The following is a 17,780-nucleotide window of genomic DNA, read 5'->3' as shown; positions in this document are numbered from 1 at the left end:
AACTTTACTCGTTTTTTGTTTTTCCATAGATGAAAAAATTTCCTGTATCTTTTAGTTTTAATAAGAAAAATTAAATATTTATAATTATCAAAATATATGTTTATAACAATGAAGCTTATAGATATAATATTAAAATCAAAAAATAAATGAAGTGTCAACATATTTCAAAGTTAAGTTTTTATCTTGTTCGTTCTGTATCACTTGGTGTAAACCCAGTTTTTTTTTGTTTTATTATGGATAAAGTTAAGTTAATACACCTTGTAGAAAACATTAATGTTTATCTCTTAAAAATTATCTAAAATTTTCGTACATGTTAAGTAGTGCTAAATATAAAGTTTTAGTAATGACAGAGCTATTTCTACTGATAATACTAAAAAATAGAACAAATAGATTTTATTAAACAAAGCTTTGAAATACCATTTTTCTATATATAAATAGAGCAATAAAATACATTTTATTTAATAATTTTTTGTTTAACTGTTGATTTTCGGTTTCTATAGATATCAAAGTTTGAATTACAGAAAAAAACCTTTTTAATTACCTTAAAACTATATTTTTTTCTCTTAGAAAACAGGTAAATAAATTATTTAATACAGAAAGTTATTTTAAAATACAGAAAAAAACCTTTAAAGTATTTAATTTTTCTTTTGTATTAAACAAGGGTACTTAAACACGATAAAATTTATTCAAAAAAAAAGTAAGATAAATAAATAAACACTTTATGAAAATGTGTTTCAATAGTTTATGTTAAATTTTTAGCTAGACACTTATCGTAATAATTTTTAGTTCTTCAAGTACTAACAAACAAAGTATTACAAAATGTGAAATTAGGTTAGTACAATGTTAGTTATTTATTGTTAAAATTAATATAAATTCTCAAATTAAAGTTTTAATAATGACAATTTTTTTGTTACTCATCTATATAATTTATCTTAAACTGTTCTAAATGAACACAAGTACAGTTGAGAAGTTATAAATTTACTACTAAAAATTGTATACCTTTTTTTAATCTAAACCAGGGTTTTCCCAAAACGTTTTTCAAAAGGCCCCCTTAAAGAAATTTAAAAAAATCTATGGGCCTCTACAACAAGATAACTCAAAAAAATACCATCAAAAATACGTAAGACCTTTTTTTTGCTCTTCGTCTGCAACTCCGAAATATCTACTTTTTAGTTTTAAATTATGACCTCATGGCTCTCCTGTGGCTCCTTTAATTCCCATAGTCCTCTTTTGGCCCTTTTGCTGCTCATGGTTTCCTAAATATCTTGCATGCCCCCAAATTGGGCTACTTGGCTGCTTTGGGAAACCCTGATCTAAACACTGTTAACAAGATGTTATGTTAACTTTACCGAAAGGTTTTTCACGACTATGCTTGCCTTATAAGTCCTATTCAGGAGGAAACTTGTCGTTGGTTTTCTCGAATACTGTAGTTGATGGTCGTTATGTAAAGTTTATTATTTACTAGTTTTTAAACAAATAGTAAAATTTAAACTTGTAAGTAAAGCTGCTATTTTACTTTTTACATAATTTTAAATATTTTTGATCAACTGTAAAAAATAATATATGATTAATTTATTGTTGTTTGAATGTTTTCAACTGAAGTAACTAAAATATAGTTTAATAACTTTTTTTTTTGTTTAAGCTTACTAATAGGTTACAAAGTTATAAAAAATATGCCTGCGAAGATTTTTATCAAGTTTAACTGCAAATTACTACTTAAATGGTTTTTACGTTTATATAAAAAATTTAATGTTAATATTTTTGACAATTTAAAAATAATTAAACCAAAAACTGGCAACTTAAGCACATTACGTTTTACCTTTAGTGAAGAAATAGATCTCAACATTGAATAAATATAAAATAATGTTTTCTAACATAGTTATATCCTCATCAGCTTTAGAAATCGTTTATAAGTCTTTTGTACCATTTTTTTTGTAGAATATCGAAGTTAAAAAATTTAAAACTGGTTTAGGTCCGGTTTGAAATTTTCACATTACTTTTAATTTAACCAATAATAGCTTCAAAATAAAGTAAAGTACAGTCACCTCTCGCGAATCTACGCACTCGTTTAGTTACGCAGTTAAAAATTAAAAAAAAAAAATTACTCAAAAAACCTCTACAAATCTTTAAAAACCTCTCGTTTAGTTACGTTATCTTGTTTAGTTACGCACTTTTTTTATAGACACTATGTGTGTAAATTTGCAAGAGGTGACTGTAATACCAGATTTATAGCTTTTTATTGAACAAGAATCTTTTATCAAAACCTTAATTAGTTCTTTATCCTAACTTAAATTAATAATCTAAACTAGTTTTTTCAAATATTTATTTAAACTAAGATGTATGCTGCACTAATGTATCTTTTATAGAAAGTTCTTAAAAGAATAATAAAACTACATATACTTTTAAAAGTTATGATTTTTTGCTGGAAAATTCCATTTAACTAGCGATACCAATATTTTAGTCTTAAATTCTAAAGATAACAAATAGTTTTGAAAAACTGTTTCATTCACAGCTTGAGTCCGCGGCAAAAATCATCTGAACAGGCGTGGTAACAATCAGTGTGATTTATGTTAAAAAATCATACTGTCTTTTTTAAAGTCTGCCTTAGCGATATACACACTTTTTTTAACTCATTCTAAAACTCATATGAAAACTAGCGTCTGAATAAAATTTTTAAGTAAGGTCGGTAGCCTTATTAAAACGTGGGCCAATTTTCCAAGAAAAATTTTCTTGCAGGCCGCATTGTATAAAATATTTCTTTTGCGGGTCTCAGTTAAGACATACTTATTGAAAACATTTGAAGTAGTCAACATATAGATATAATTTAAAACCAGAATTTTATAAAATAGAAAAGCACTAGTAATTAGTAATTACTAATGTAATAGCCTTATTAAAAGCTTTTATTACAAACATTTTTCCTATAAATGTTTTAAAAAAGTATGATTTGAGCCAAATAGTAATTAACTTGCCACATATTTTGGCTTTAAAGGCCGTTTTTGGCATGCAAGCCGCAGTTTGCAAACTGTTTTAACCGTTTTCATTAGCAACTACTAGCTAGTAAACAGTTTACAGAGGTAAATAAAACTGTAAGAGCTATTTAAACTACTCTTTGCTTGTAGTTTAATTTGATACTTTTAAATTAAACTTTTATTTTGTTTTTTAAATATTAAAAAAATGTTGAGTAAGATTAAATGTTAAACTAAGTATTTCAAAGTTTTAATGTCAATAGTATTTTTACAATACTTCTAAAATAAAATAGCCGAATACTCTAATAAATTTTTGAAATAGAACTTGGTAATTGATAACTGGCTATTAATTTTAGTACCTTATACTTATTTAAACTGTTAATTTACTTCGTTAGTTTTGCTTTACATAGACACTATATGACTGAAAATTACTTCTAGTATACTTAAAACGATATTTTTAATAAAATTTTTGTTTACAAATTTAATTATTATCGTTGATTGAACGATATTTTTTATATTAGGTTGGTAGTAGGATAATTTTTTAACTTATTTGTTTTTCGTGTGTATAAACTACCCTAACCGGGAACGGGTCATTTTTGCACGAGCGTCACTTTTGCATCGTGTCACTTTTGCACGAGCGTCACTTTTGCACGAGCGTCACTTTAGCACGAGGAGTCACTTTTTTGCACGCAGGGTCACTTTTGCACGAGCGTCACTTTTGCATCGCGTCACTTTTGCACGAGCGTCACTTTAGCACGAGGAGTCACTTTTTTGCACGCAGGGTCACTTTTGCACGAGGGGACGCTTTTGCACGGCGTCACTTTAGCACGTAGGATTCTTTTTGCACGGCGACTCTTTTTCACAGAAAGTCACTTTTGCACGAGGAGACACTTTTGCACGGTCGTAACTTTTGCACGCAGGGTCATCTTTGCACGGCTACAATTTTTCATAATAACAATTTTTTATGGCATCATTGTTGCACAACGCTCCTTTTGCACAACGTCACATTTTTACAATGATATTTTCGCACAGCGACATTTTGGCACGATGACTTTTTTGCATGCAGGACGATTAAAAGTTTTTTAGCAACTACCAAATCTGTAACATTAAAAGAAACTGAAAACTTAAACTTTATAACATACTTATATTAAAGACAAAAATTTAAAGATTTAAAATCTTAAACAGTAAAAGTTAATGTTAGAAACCAACTAATGAAAAGAAAAAATAAAATAATTTCTAAAAGTTTCATACCAGGGACAAAAAAAATAATTTATTTAGAAACTATGATAAAAAAATTATTTAAGTGTAAATAAATAGTTCTAGTCTATTTTGAATTTTAATATATTAATTAACAACTATGCCTTTTATATATTTTAAAATACGATTACAAGTTTATTGTCCATATGATAGACCTAGCCATCAAAACCTATATACCACTAAAACTGAAAAACACATACTTAAAAAAAAATTATCACAAAAAGTTTATTTATTAAAACAAAGATAAAAACATAACTTGATACAAAATTTATAGCTTATCATAAAAAGAAAAATTTTAACCAAAAACTTATACTTATTTACGCTTTGATGTAGAACGATCAACATCAAATATCTAAATGCATTGACTAAAGACAAAAATAAAAACCTAACGCTCCAAGGACATTAACAATAGACTGGCCAGATGAATAATCATTAAACACATTGAAAAAGGACTCATTAATGATGAGTCATCATTAATAATGTCAAGGTGCTGCTAATAAAATAGAACTATAAAATAAGCTAAATCTTAAAATTAAATCAACGGTTAATAAAAATTATTTATTAGTTTTACTACAAAAAATTAATTCAAATATAGATTTTTTACTTTAATCGAAATTCTTTAAATTTTTTCTAAGATACTAATTCATTTGGAAGTTTGTTCCATATTTCAACTGCCCGATAAAAAAAAGTTATGCGAAGCCTCATTATTGAAGTAATGTTTGTACGTAATTTTTTTGCTATTTTCTCTTAGTAAGTAGTAGTTCTATAAAGTTCAAAAATTGATTGTATACTAATTGTAGTTTCACCGTTAAATATTAAAAAAAAGTAGTGAGGTCAAATTCAAGTTTCCTGTATTCTAATGATTTAATATTAAGTTTAGTTAGTCTATCAAGACATATCAGAAATATTGCAGCGGTTAAAGAATAATATGATATGTTTTCTTTGAACAGATTCTATATGATTAACAAGTTTTTTAAATTATTACGATAACGTAAACAAGCGATGTTTAGTTTAAAAAATGATACAAAAAACAAAGTTCAAATAACTTAGAATATGTGTTACTAGATTGTTCATAGTGATTCTGATAAAAAATATTTCATGTAATTTTATTAGCTACCAAGTACCGAAGTAGCTTTATGTTTATCAAGAAGCTTAAAGTTAGCTTTATTATTTAAAAAATGTTTTTCGTTGAAGGGGAATATTAATTCAAAATAGTATTTGTATATATTTTAATATTGAAGGATGATTTTAATTAGTAAAACAGAAAAAAGGTGTTTAAGATTGTCCAATAAAACCTGATTTGTGATTAAGTTTATCTAATCATATTATTTTCTATATGTATAAATAACATACTCCGATTATTAAAATGCAGAATTTAAGTTTTTTCAACATTTAATTGTAATTTTTTAAAGACCCAAGAAGACTTTTTTAAACAATTATAGACAGCAAAAGATTTTTTGTGGTAATTCTGGTTAGCCAATTAAAAATCATGCTGACCCCCAGTTTAATGCCTTATTACATTATATCTATTGCATAAAAGCTTAAAGGCATAGGGGGGTCCAACATTTTTTTTTTTACTAAAAATAACATTGGATCTTATATGAAAGCTTGAAGTACAAACTACAAGCTAGTTTTTAAAGAATTAAAAAGTCTTATTTAACTTTTGAGATATTGTAATTTTTATAAAAAGTTTCTGATACAAACGTATGGACCGCAAGAATTTTGGGGTCAATTTTCTCAGAAATTTGAAAATCACTAAAAATCTATCTTCTCCTTCATTTTTTGAGCTAGAGACCTCAAACTTTCAGAAAATGTTCCTTTTATAGTTTCTAAGACTTTAAATGTTGGAATTTTAAAATATTAAAAAATGAAAACTTTAGATTAAAAAACCAGAAAAAATAGGTGGTTTTTTTAATAAAAACTTTATTTTTCAAAATCCAAAAAATTCCTGCATTCAATCTTTTTTAAATTTAATAATACACTTTCTGTAAACATTTGAAGAAGATTGCTTAAAAAACAAAGGAGGAGATAGATTTTTAGTGAAATGGTTTTTTTTGCATTTTTAGTTTTTGCCTTCCATTAGGAACCTACTGAGGTCACTGACTTTGATCGCTTATATCTCAAAAATTACTTTGAATTTTTTTAAGCGGTTAAAAATGTCTGATAGCTCAGATAAAACTCTTCAAAATAAGATCAAGTTGTAAAAATCAAGGTGGACCCCCCCACCCTATGCCCTTAATCTATTTTGTTCTAAACAAACTGTTTCAAATTAAAAATTATATTGTTAGCTAAGATATCAGTTATGCAGGCTTTAGTTTCCTACCCTATCTTAAACATTCATTTATCTGTGATTTTGTCTTTAAAAAAGAATCAAGTAAAACATTTACAAAGTTGTAATCAACACTTTAATAAATGGTTTGCAATAACTAAAAGTTGTGATAAATTTTACCACTTACTTATATAAAGTTCCTAAATAAGCCACCTTAAGTTTTAGCAAAAATTTTTTTAGCTAACATCAAAATGATTAATTAATTAAACTAGGTTTTCAAATTTATAAATTGAATGCTTTATTACTAATAATTTGAAAAACAACAGAGAAATATTAAACTAGCAAAAGTTTTCCAGCTTAAAACAAATAGTTTAAAAACACAGGGTTGCCACTTTGACTGGAAACCTGGAATTTTACAATTTAAGGAAAAAAAAACCTGGAATTTGAGAAACTTTGAAAAAAAACTGGAAAAAAACTGTAGTTTTGAACAAAAACCTTTTAAAAACCTTGAAAAACATAATGTTTTAAACAATTGTTACATGTTAAGTAAAAAAAATTGATTTGACTCAAAAAATCTATCATATAAATATTTTTTTTTGTCATTATCAAATTTTTTTATTCAAAAACACTTATGAAGTACCTCTACAGTATCTTTTCAATGTATTTATCAACCTAAAACTTAATTTTAAACTAAAAATAAACTGAAAAATGTGTATTTTTAAAAACCTGAACAAAATTTTGAAAACCTGTAAAAGTTTTTGAAAAACGAGTGGCAACCCTGAAAACACCAAAATTTGTAGGTTAAAGGATGTAACCATAATAAATTTAAAAAACTAAAAAGTATGTATGAAATTTTAAATAAAAACAGTCTTTAGGAAACATGTTTAAAGTAGTTTAAGTGTTGTTTTAATTTAATTAATCTTTTGCTAGATTTTTAGTTTGAAATTTGCTTTTATGAAAATAAAATACACTTAACTTGTATTATAGTTATGTAATTTTAATTTATTTTAAAAGAAACAGTATAAGTTCTCAACTTGCATCCAAAAAGAAAATTACAAATTTATTGGTTCACTAACTTAAATATAAAACAATGTTTCACTCAATTAATAACATTAATGAGATCCCCAGTTATACAATGTTCTATAAATAAATTTTTAAACCAATAAACTTGGAATATTACTTAAACTAGTCACTTGGTTCTTTATGCTTAATACTAATAATTTTTCCAACTGCAACAACTACTTGGTTCTGATCTTTGATAACAACAGAACCAAGTTTTTTATAACAATCGAAAGTTTCCACACACATTGGCTCAATTGGCTTCAAAACAACTTTAGCACCACATACAGGCTCAAAGGAAGTAGAATCTTCAATAGGCTTGTGTGTCCTTGCATTAATCTTTTCTATTTTCACAAGCTCACATGGCATGTGAGATGAGTGACAATGCACTTTTGGTTTGCTCCCTAATTTAATTTCATCAAAGTCGTTCACAATTGCAATTATTGCATCAAAAGTATCTGCTTCTTTTGGTGGTTGGTTTGTAGTAAGTCCAACCACCATGCCTCTTTTTATGCGTTCTAATGACTGGCCAGACACGCTAAATTGAATATACTCACCAGCTAGTACCTGTCTCTTTAAAGGGTTGTTGTCTATTAAATCAAGTTTGGCTTTGATATTACCTGGAGAAATTGTAAACTCTGTTTCCTGGTAGTCTGCAGATTTGTAACTTTTATTGAAGTTACTTCCAATTTTAAATCTTCCTGATTGAATGAGGCCTGAAATATAGTTTGTTCCATCTTGGTTTCTTACTTCGTTGATAACCATTCTGAGAGGTTTATCCTGCATCAAAAAATGTTACTGCTGCAATACTACCATATTGTTATCAAAGTATATTTTTTAGATATACTAAGAAAATTAGCACTTAAATATAAATATTTATTTTTAGTTTTAACAACTAAATAAATACATATATATATTGTCCTGATAATATGCTTAAAGCATAGAAACTGCAGTAAACAAATCAAAAATGAGCTGTTTTTTGTATTATGAAATACAAATATATATATATATATATATATATATATATATTTTTAATTATATAAAAACTATAATTCAAACAGCTGTTTCACACATTGAAATGTAAAATTTCATGTGACGATCACATGAAATTTTACATTTCAATGTGTGAAACAGCTGTTTGAATTATAGTTTTTATATAATTAAATAAATATTAAGCTCCAATTTGATTTGTCGAGCACTATCGATCAAAACTTTGTATAAAACCTTTAATATATATATATATATATATATATGTTTTTAGTATATAAAACTACAGTTAAGTGACCATAAAATACGTAAAATTTATTTTATTTTTAAAGAAGCTTAAAATTTTATAGTATTTTATACTTATTTAAAGGTAGTTTTTGTGAATTTTAGTTATTTGTTCAGATGGAAGATCAATTTTTGCACCTAATATTTGTAATGTACAATATTCAATTCTTACGCCATATTATTTTTTGTTTTTTTGTACAACTTTTGCATATTTGTTTACCAAAGTCCTATTTATTTTGAATTGAACCAGCTGATCATTAAAAATAATCTTTTTTGTCTTTATGAAACATATGTTCTATGAATTTTTAAAATTACATTTTCCTAATACGTAAATAATATAAAAAACAACTAATTTTTGAATTGTTTACTTAGTTTCAATGTTTAGCACATATCTTCAGAACGAAATAAAGTACAAAGCAAAATTTTTAAAGAATCACACAAAAAACACATTGTGACCTTTCAAATAAAATTGAATAATTTTATTTAGCCTTTTCTAAAAACAATTTATGTACAAGTCAACTTATTTTTTGTTTTGTTTGTTCTTGTTTTTGGTTTATATTATTGTTATTTTTTTGTTATTAATTAGTGGTTTTTGTTCTTTTAAAATACATGTTTTGATTATGGAGGCAGGGTTGCTGCCTTATTTTCTTTTCCATATATATATATATATATATATATGTATATTTATAACACAAAAAAACAACTGATTTTGGTATTGTTTGCTAAAGTTTCAACGTTTTTAACGTTTTATCAGAAAAAAATAAAGCACATAGCAAAATTTTCTGCTATTATATATATATATATATATATATATTATGTTTACATTGCAATTTAAATGTATTTTTGTTACATTTAGTATTGAGTTCAAAATTTTTCAATTTTGATTTTTTTACTTCTGTTTTTCAGAGGAATTTTTGATATATATTTAATTTTTTTGTATTTTAATTATAGACATTTACTTTGACATAAATAAAAGACTTCTAATTTTTTCAGACATTCAGATTTGGCTGGATCTTTGTTTTGAAATCAAGGTTGTGCCAGATTTAGATTAAAAAGTACTGTATTTGCCAAATAGTCTTAGTATAGAAAAGGATTCCACTAGTCTTAATTATTATAACTATGGATAGTTCTTAAGTTAGTATTTTTACCTACAATAAGAATAAATTGTTAGAAAAATCATTATTTAAATGTTCATGAGCTTAAAATTATCATAACAAAGTATTAAAACAAAGTTAGATTTGGGCCAAAGCATACTTTAAAGTACTTAATCACCATTTTTTTAAAACAAACAACTTGAAGTTTTTGTATAAACAATGTTTAAAAAAGTTATTGAAAATTTAGCCAGTTTTTTAGCAAATAAAACGCGTGATAGTTGTTTTTTATTAATATTTAGAACTAACAAGATCTGGCATTGGTAGTTGAGTAAAATTGATTGCATCTATAAATGTTTTACCAGAATGCCTAGAAGTTTTCCAACCTTGGAACCATGGCATATTATAAGTGTCATATACTATGTTGTCACCCTTTAACCCTGATACTGGAATAAAAGGAGTTGTTTCAGGGCTTATTGCATGCATCTTCATTTTTTTAGAAACTCCTCTTTTTATTATGTCAAACCTTGAATAGTTGTTAAATTTATTGATTACATGTTTCTTTTTTTGTAAAACATCATTACTTTCAACTAGCTTTATGTAAGTACCGTAAAGTTAGTGTTATTTAGGATATAGTATAATTTTTAACACAATTATAAAGTTTATTAATTTTATAAAAAATCTTTAAAATGTATAGTTTAAGTCATCTAAAATGTTATTTATAATAGTACTATTTAGGCCATAAAGTAAAATTCAAATTTAAAATTACAATAATTAAAACCCTACAGTATACTAATAATTTCTTAGTTAAACCTTTCCATGCTAAAGTTGTGGGTGGCATCCATTTTGTTTACCAAACAAATGAACGATCTTACACCCATCGTACGTGCCAACATTATTTGGTTCACAATCGACTCCTTCATCGCTTCCTCAAATTCTTCTTCTTTTGCTGACACAACAAGAACTGCACAGTCTGCTTGACATAGTCCTGCAGCATGTTTTAACTATTTTAGTTATATCATAACTTAATATTAATAAAAAGTTTTTGATATTGTGCTTTGTAAAACTAGTTTGTTATGTTTTTAAAGTTATGAATAGTATATTAGTTTGCAACAGAAGAAATTTAATGTGTTGTAGTAAATTTAAGCTTTAAATGTTTATGTTTTAAGCAAGATTTTTCACACTTTATCTTTTGTTATATAGTTGTATTGCTACTTTTTTATTGTGTGTAAAAAGTTTTTATTTTAAACTTTTTTTATGGTTATAACATAATTCTTAAGCTAAATATTTTTATTTTAACTTCGAACTTAAAAAGGTTGTCAGTTTATTAAGTAATGTTTAAACATTTCACAAATTTATTTACTATTAATTGAATTTTTTCTGCTTTAATTTTTAAATGTCTTATTTACTAACCTTATAATTAAAAAAATGTTCTACATTCATTACTAGTAAAGACTAATTGACTATTGAGTAAAAAAATTGTTTCGAAGTTATTAACCTGTTATCATGTTTTCTGCATAGTTCTTGTTTCCTGGAGTATCAATGAATGTTAGCCGATATCTACTTGTGAGGCTTATATCTTTATAGGTTTCTAGTTTTGTAGTGTTTGTTACTTGTTGAAGTTTTTTGTTAATATCTACTGTGTTGTGTATGTCAGTTAGTGCTTTGAAGTTCTCAAATGCTGTTGTTTTACCTGAGTTTATATCTCCAATTAGCACAACACTGAGTTTTTCCTTTTGGTCTACCATTTTAATTTTTTATGATAGCTGTTTTAAAAAGAGTTTTTATTAAATTCACTGAGTAAAGATTTGTTATACTTAGACCTTCTCTAAGTCTAACCGAAAAATAAAACTTTTTTCTAGTAAACAATATTTACCACTTTGTTAATGGATATTTTTTGTGGACGGCAATTTTTTTATTACTAATTTTCTTGAAATTTAAAATTAACTAAAAATCTACCTTCTCTTCCTTTTTCGAGCTATAGACCTCAAATTTAGCAAACATTAAGCAAATAATTTAAAAGACTTTGAATGTTGGTTTTTCTAGAATATTAAAAAAATGTTGCATAAAATACATGTTTTTTTAGATAATTTATTTATTTATTATTTAAAGTAAACATTCTACATTAAATCAATTTAAAACTTAGTAATGGACTTACTGTGAAAACTTAAAGAAGATTGGATTAAAAATGAAGAATAATCTAGAGTTTTAGTGAAATAGTATTTTTTTGTGTTTTTATGGTTTACACCTTCTATAAGCAACCTATTGAGGTCACTGGCTTGATCGCTCATATCTTAATAGTTACTTTAAATTTTGTTAAGCAGTTAAAAATGTCTGATAGCTCAGATTAAACTCTAGAAAATAAGATCAAGTTGTAAAAACAAGGTGGACTCTCCTATGGCCTTTTTAGTTTTAGCATTACTTACAGTATGAAATAGATTAAACCTAACAACTATTTTTGTAGCAAAACTACATCTCATGTTTTTAAAGCAGTTCTTTAAAATATCTGCACCTGTTTCTATTAATTTTCATGATTAATTTTACAAAGCATAGATCCTATTTTTATTATAAACTAAATAGGTCTTTCTTATGTTCTAAACCAGGGGTTGGAAAACTGCCACCCTAAGGCAAAATTCAGCCCTTACAACAAAATCTTCGGCCTGCAAAGTACCTTTTAGCTAAAAATTTACATTTAAAAAAATAGAAAGAATAGTTTTTCTGGTAAAAACTCACAATTAGGGTCTTATTTTAATGATTACTCTTTACTAGTGTTCTTTTATTGCTTATTTTATCACATTTTGGCTTATAACAGTGTTTTTATATTACTCACTACTAAGGTTATAAAAAAACTGCCAAGAAAAACTTTTTTTTTATAAAGTGCTGGCCCAGCTAAAACGGCTGCTAACACCAGTTCTAAACTATAAATTTCTTTAAAATTCTTTTTTAAATATGTATAAAATGTATTCTATCTCAACAAAGATAATAACCATAGTTTTTTAAATAGAGTATTGTAGTAAGCACATAATTTTTATTTAGTAATTATTCTTTTAGATTTTTAATGAGCTTTGGGAAAACTCTACAAAGTTACTTAAAACAAAAGCACTGATTGTGCTAGTGTACAATTTCAACAGAAACTTAAGTAGTAACGTATATAAGTAAAAATCTAGTAAAGTAAATAAAATAACGGTTTCTTAATGTTTTGTTTTTCTTAGTAAAAGTTATATCTAAACTGTATCTAAAGTTTTTTTAATTAAACTTTATTATATTTGTACTTATGTTATTCTTTATGTATTTTTACAGACTTAGATTATAAAATAGTATAAATATTTCTTAAAATTTGTATTACAAGCTAAACTATCTTAAAACAAGTGTGTAAAATATGACATGAAGATATCAGCGTGAAAAAGAGTAATTGTTTAAGTAAAACAAAGTCATCATCGAAAATACAGAATAATGTTGCAAAAGAAAAAGCCTGAAGTTTAAAATTTACACAATGATGTCTTTTATATAACAGCTTTCACAGGTTCCACGACTGGTTTATACAATGTCTGATATTTTATAAGGTTTGAAAAAATCTTAATACATGTTTGCTTTAAATATCTTCTTACAGTTTTTCCAACTAAATAATTCCAATGGAAAGATTATAAATATAGGCAATATGCATGTTGTTTAGTAAATACAAGTGAGTTGTTTAGATACAAATATTTTTACTGATAATTAACAGTGGGCTGCAAACGGATCTAGTGGCAATTGACTACAGACAAATAACTTTGTAAAGCAGCAAATAAAACAAGGTGCTGTACATTTATGGATATAACTTAATTTCTTGTTTGCAAAATTGATCTTGTTTCTTGTTTGCTTCAAGTTTGAAAGGTTATGTAACTCCAAATGGAAATATTTTATGTTTTTTATTTTTAAAGTTACTAATAATTTATTGAAATTTTTGTCAAAACTTTCAAAAACTACACAAAAATGCCTCAAATATATTATTTTTTTTATATGTTATTTATTTTTTTTATTAATTTTCTTTAGTATAGTTTCTATAGATAAATGAAATAATTTGTTTCAAACTTAAAGTTTAAGTATTTTAATTTTTTTAATTTTTTTTTCCAAAAAAAAAGTAAACATTCTCATGATTTTATCTTTCAATCTTATCAAGATTCATAGAAGTTTACATAACATTTTTTCATGTAGAGTAATGAAATTTTTACATTTTAAGTAATGAAATTTAGATTTGACACAAAAAATCTATCATGTATAGATATATTTTTTGTTATTATACATTTTTATTAAAAACCACATTTAAAGCAGCTTTACAATATATTTCTAATGTTGTTTACTATTTAAGACAATTTTTTATGTTAAACTTAATTTTATACTAAAAATAGACCAAAAAACTGGAGCTTTCGAAAACTTGGAAAAAATTTATAAAACCTGAAAGAAGTTCAGGGTTGCTACTTTACCTGGAAACCTGGAATAACCTGGAATTCGACATTTTAGACAATAATAACCTGGAAAAACCTGGAATTTGATAAGTTTTGAAAAAAACCTGGAATTTTGATCAAAAATCCTGGAAAAACCTGGAATTTTAATTAATTTTAACATACCCAGTGGTAAAACTTTGATTCGACACAAAAAATCTATCATATAAATAAGATTTTTTTGTCATCATCAAAAATTATTTGTATTAAAAAAACACATTTAAAGTAACTTTACAGTATCTTTTTAATGTTTTTATACTGTTTAACACTGTTTCTTATATATAAATTAACTAAAAACTAAAAATAGACTTGAAAATGTGTACTTTTAAAAACCTGGAAGAAATTTGGAAAACCTGGAAAAAGTTTTGAAAAAACGAGTGGCAACCCTGGAAGTTGCTCAAAATCCTTTTGCATAGGAATTTGTATTCTTCAAAGTTTTGCTCACAAAAACCATGTAAAAAATTAGGTCTTAAGAATCAAATATTCTCTTAATTTGTTTTGTACTTTATTATTCATGCTCTTTGCTTGTCTCTCTTTAGGTTTATGACCTTCAATCCTCCCTGAAATTTCTCTAAAAACCTCCTGAGTTTACAAAAAAAAATAGCAATTTTAAAAACCAAATATAACATCAAACTATTTTAAGTTTTTAACAAACTTATTTTATTTTTCTATTAGTACTATACTATTTGAGATGAAAAAGATAAAGTTATATATATATAAGTATTTCAGATGTGTTTTTGTAGTTGTTGCAAGCTTTGTTTTTGATAAAATTAAGAAATATTTCATGTAAGTTAAGAACTTAAAAAAGTGGCCGCATTTAAACTTGCTTAGTTTCTAAAATAATCTAAGCAGAAAAAAAACTTGTTTTGAAACGAAGAAACTAAGTTTTATTATCAATGCGTAACTCTAAGTTAAATTGTTTAGTAACCATAAAAGTGAATTTCCGTTTGCCTGCTCACTGTGAATTGTACTTTTTAATACTAATGCAACTTTGTTAATTTAATACTTTTAAGATTCGTCTTTTAGAAAAGTGTTAAATATCATAACTTAAATAAATTCCAAGATTTTAGTAGTAAAAATTTGTTAGTGTGCAAGTACAATTTAATGATTAATAAAAAATTGAATAATAATGATTAATGATTTAGCTTGATAGAATGTTTATCTAAAGAATATAGAAATTTTATCTAAAATATTAATACAGACCTAATTGGTCCTAAATAACAAATTTTTCTAAACTTATAAAATAGGATTATTTCTATACTAACAGGGTTGCCACTTTACCTAGAATCCTGGAAAAACCTGGAAGTTTAACAATTTTCACATGTTCAGTAGTAAAATTTCGAATTGACTCAAAAATTCTATCATATAAATAAAAATTTTTGTCATCATCAAAAATTTTTTTATAAAAAAACATATTTAAGATAGCTTTACAGTATATTTTTAATGTTTTAATACTGTGTAACACAGTTTATTACCTTAAACTTAATTTAAAACTAAAAATAAAACCAAAAATATGTACTTTTAAAAACCTAAATGAAATTTGGAAAACCTGGAAAAAATATTGAAAAAGCTTTATTTATTCTCTAAGTACGTTTGTTTTTTACATTATTCTATTAAGCGATAACGAAGACATATTATAATATATGATATATGTGTCGGGATGTGTGATGGCATCAAAGGGTGTTGTCGAGCAATTTGATTTATCTCCAACGTTAAAGTGTTTTATATTAAAACTACACTTAAATTAAAATTACAATGAATATTTAAAAACAACCGTAAAATATTTGAGATAACTGTTTTTAAGTTAGCAAACCCATATGACGTCATAATGCATCACCCTTGGTGCAATGTTAGATGCTAATTTATATAATTGAGATATTAAACAATTGATTTCTTAAATCATGTTTTTTTTTAACTAATGATCTTTTTATCAATGTTTTAATTTAATTATTTTATTTCAGTTGCTATGTTCAACAACTATCAACTATTATGTTCTTTCATCAGCTGAAAAATTAAAATAAGTTTTTGTATTTGTTTGATACATGATCTGCCTAAAAATTCCAATGAATTTTTTATACTGAATATGTTATTTATTGATGTTGAAGATAAAAATGATTAGTATCAAAAAAAATGTTTTCAATTTATTTTGTTATTGTCAAAATTTTTAATTTGAAATACTTATGATTTTTTTTAAATTTAAAACTATAGCATTATGGATTATGGTTATTTTGTTTATAATTAAAAATCGCTATAATTTTTCACAAAGTATTTTTTTTTGATACTAGCTTCAATATATATATTTTTTATATAAATCTAAATAAAATTTGGTTAAAAACCATTGAAATTAACTGTATCAATTCTTTGAAATAAAAGGGATCTTTTTTTATTAAAAAATATTTTCAATTATTAATCAAATAAAATTCTTAATCATTCTTTTGTAATAATTAATTATTTCTATTTCGTTTGTTATACAAAGTGTTTTTTTTTTCGACTAAAAATTAATAACTTTTAAACTTTAGAATTGTTGAATAAAAATTTAAGTTAAAACTTAACATGTTGTAAAACTACTGTATTTTTATTTTAATTTATAAATTTAATTCTCTTTTTTTGAGATATTACTAACAATTAAAGATCAGTTACTTATAAAATGTTTGTACTCAACTGTGAAATTACAATGTAAACCAACACCATTTTGTAAAGCACGACCATTTTGTAAAATTAAGTTACTACACCCAATGACAATTATAAAATCAGTGTTTTCTAAAATACAGTTAAGTTGTTTGAGCTGCGAAATATGTTTTAGGGCTAATAAACAATAATTTTCAAAGTGCTTGTATTTAGAATAAAACAAAAAATTGTAATATTTTATTTTCACAGTTGGTTATAAACAAAACAAATTTTATATTCAATAAAAATTGTAAGTAAAATGTTCGTGAGCAACATATAAAGAATAAAAATATTTTAAAACAAGTACTTGTTTTAATTTTTGTACACATAACAAATTAATATCCATGGTTTCCTGAAGTTAAAGAATGAAGCAAACAACCAAAAGTTCTTGAATTGTTATGTTTCCTTAAGTAGCAAATGAAAGAATTAAACGGCCTTGCTTTAAAATATTTATTTTTTATGATATGATCGTTTTAAGATGATTTCTTTTAAATAACTTAAACATTTCTAATAAGTTGAAAACTAAGAAATAAATAACTTCATGTGCTTTAACTGAAATATAGTTTAAATTTATCTTAGCTGTCGTAATCTCTTTACAGGTATGTAATAAAATGGTGAACTAAGCACCTATCTAGTAACAAATATCTGTTTTGACAAAGTATTTTAATAACAAATTTCTTTAAAAACAAAAAAAAGATTAGTTACAGTTTGTTGTTAA

At 25.0% G+C, this 17,780-nt stretch overlaps 1 protein-coding gene and 1 long non-coding RNA gene across 2 annotated transcripts; one reads left to right on the top strand and one right to left on the bottom strand.

The window, feature by feature from the left end:
* Positions 1-1,188: 1,188 nt before the first annotated feature.
* LOC145838755 (uncharacterized) lies at positions 1,189-11,662 on the bottom strand. Its single transcript, XM_082946377.1, has 5 exons — positions 11,413-11,662; positions 10,728-10,902; positions 10,224-10,440; positions 7,735-8,331; positions 1,189-1,320 (listed from the first exon to the last, which is right to left on the bottom strand). Exons 1-5 carry the CDS (start codon positions 11,660-11,662, stop codon positions 1,189-1,191), a joined length of 1,371 nt encoding a protein of 456 aa, XP_082802503.1.
* Positions 11,663-13,292: 1,630 nt separating this feature from the next.
* Positions 13,293-16,447, top strand: LOC145838572 (uncharacterized). Its single transcript, XR_014370040.1, has 3 exons — positions 13,293-13,477; positions 13,639-13,787; positions 16,357-16,447. It is a non-coding gene; the product is annotated as an uncharacterized LOC145838572 (long non-coding RNA).
* Positions 16,448-17,780: the final 1,333 nt, after the last annotated feature.

Source organism: Thalia democratica, chromosome 6, assembly GCF_965202585.1.
Source record: "Thalia democratica chromosome 6, ktThaDemo2.hap1.1, whole genome shotgun sequence".
Taxonomy (NCBI): domain Eukaryota; kingdom Metazoa; phylum Chordata; class Thaliacea; order Salpida; family Salpidae; genus Thalia; species Thalia democratica.
This window is presented reverse-complemented; position numbering and strand designations above follow the sequence as displayed.

Excerpts from the sequence above, each read along its gene's own strand:
- LOC145838755 (XM_082946377.1), bottom strand. The coding sequence starts at position 11,662 with ATGGTAGACCAAAAGGAAAAACTCAGTGTTGTGCTAATTGGAGATATA. Across the intron at positions 10,903-11,412 it reads TGCAGAAAACATGATAACAG|GACTATGTCAAGCAGACTGT; the intron begins GTTAATAACTTC and ends AACATGCTGCAG. Across the intron at positions 8,332-10,223 it reads AACTACCAATGCCAGATCTT|GATAAACCTCTCAGAATGGT; the intron begins GTTAGTTCTAAA and ends TTTTTGATGCAG.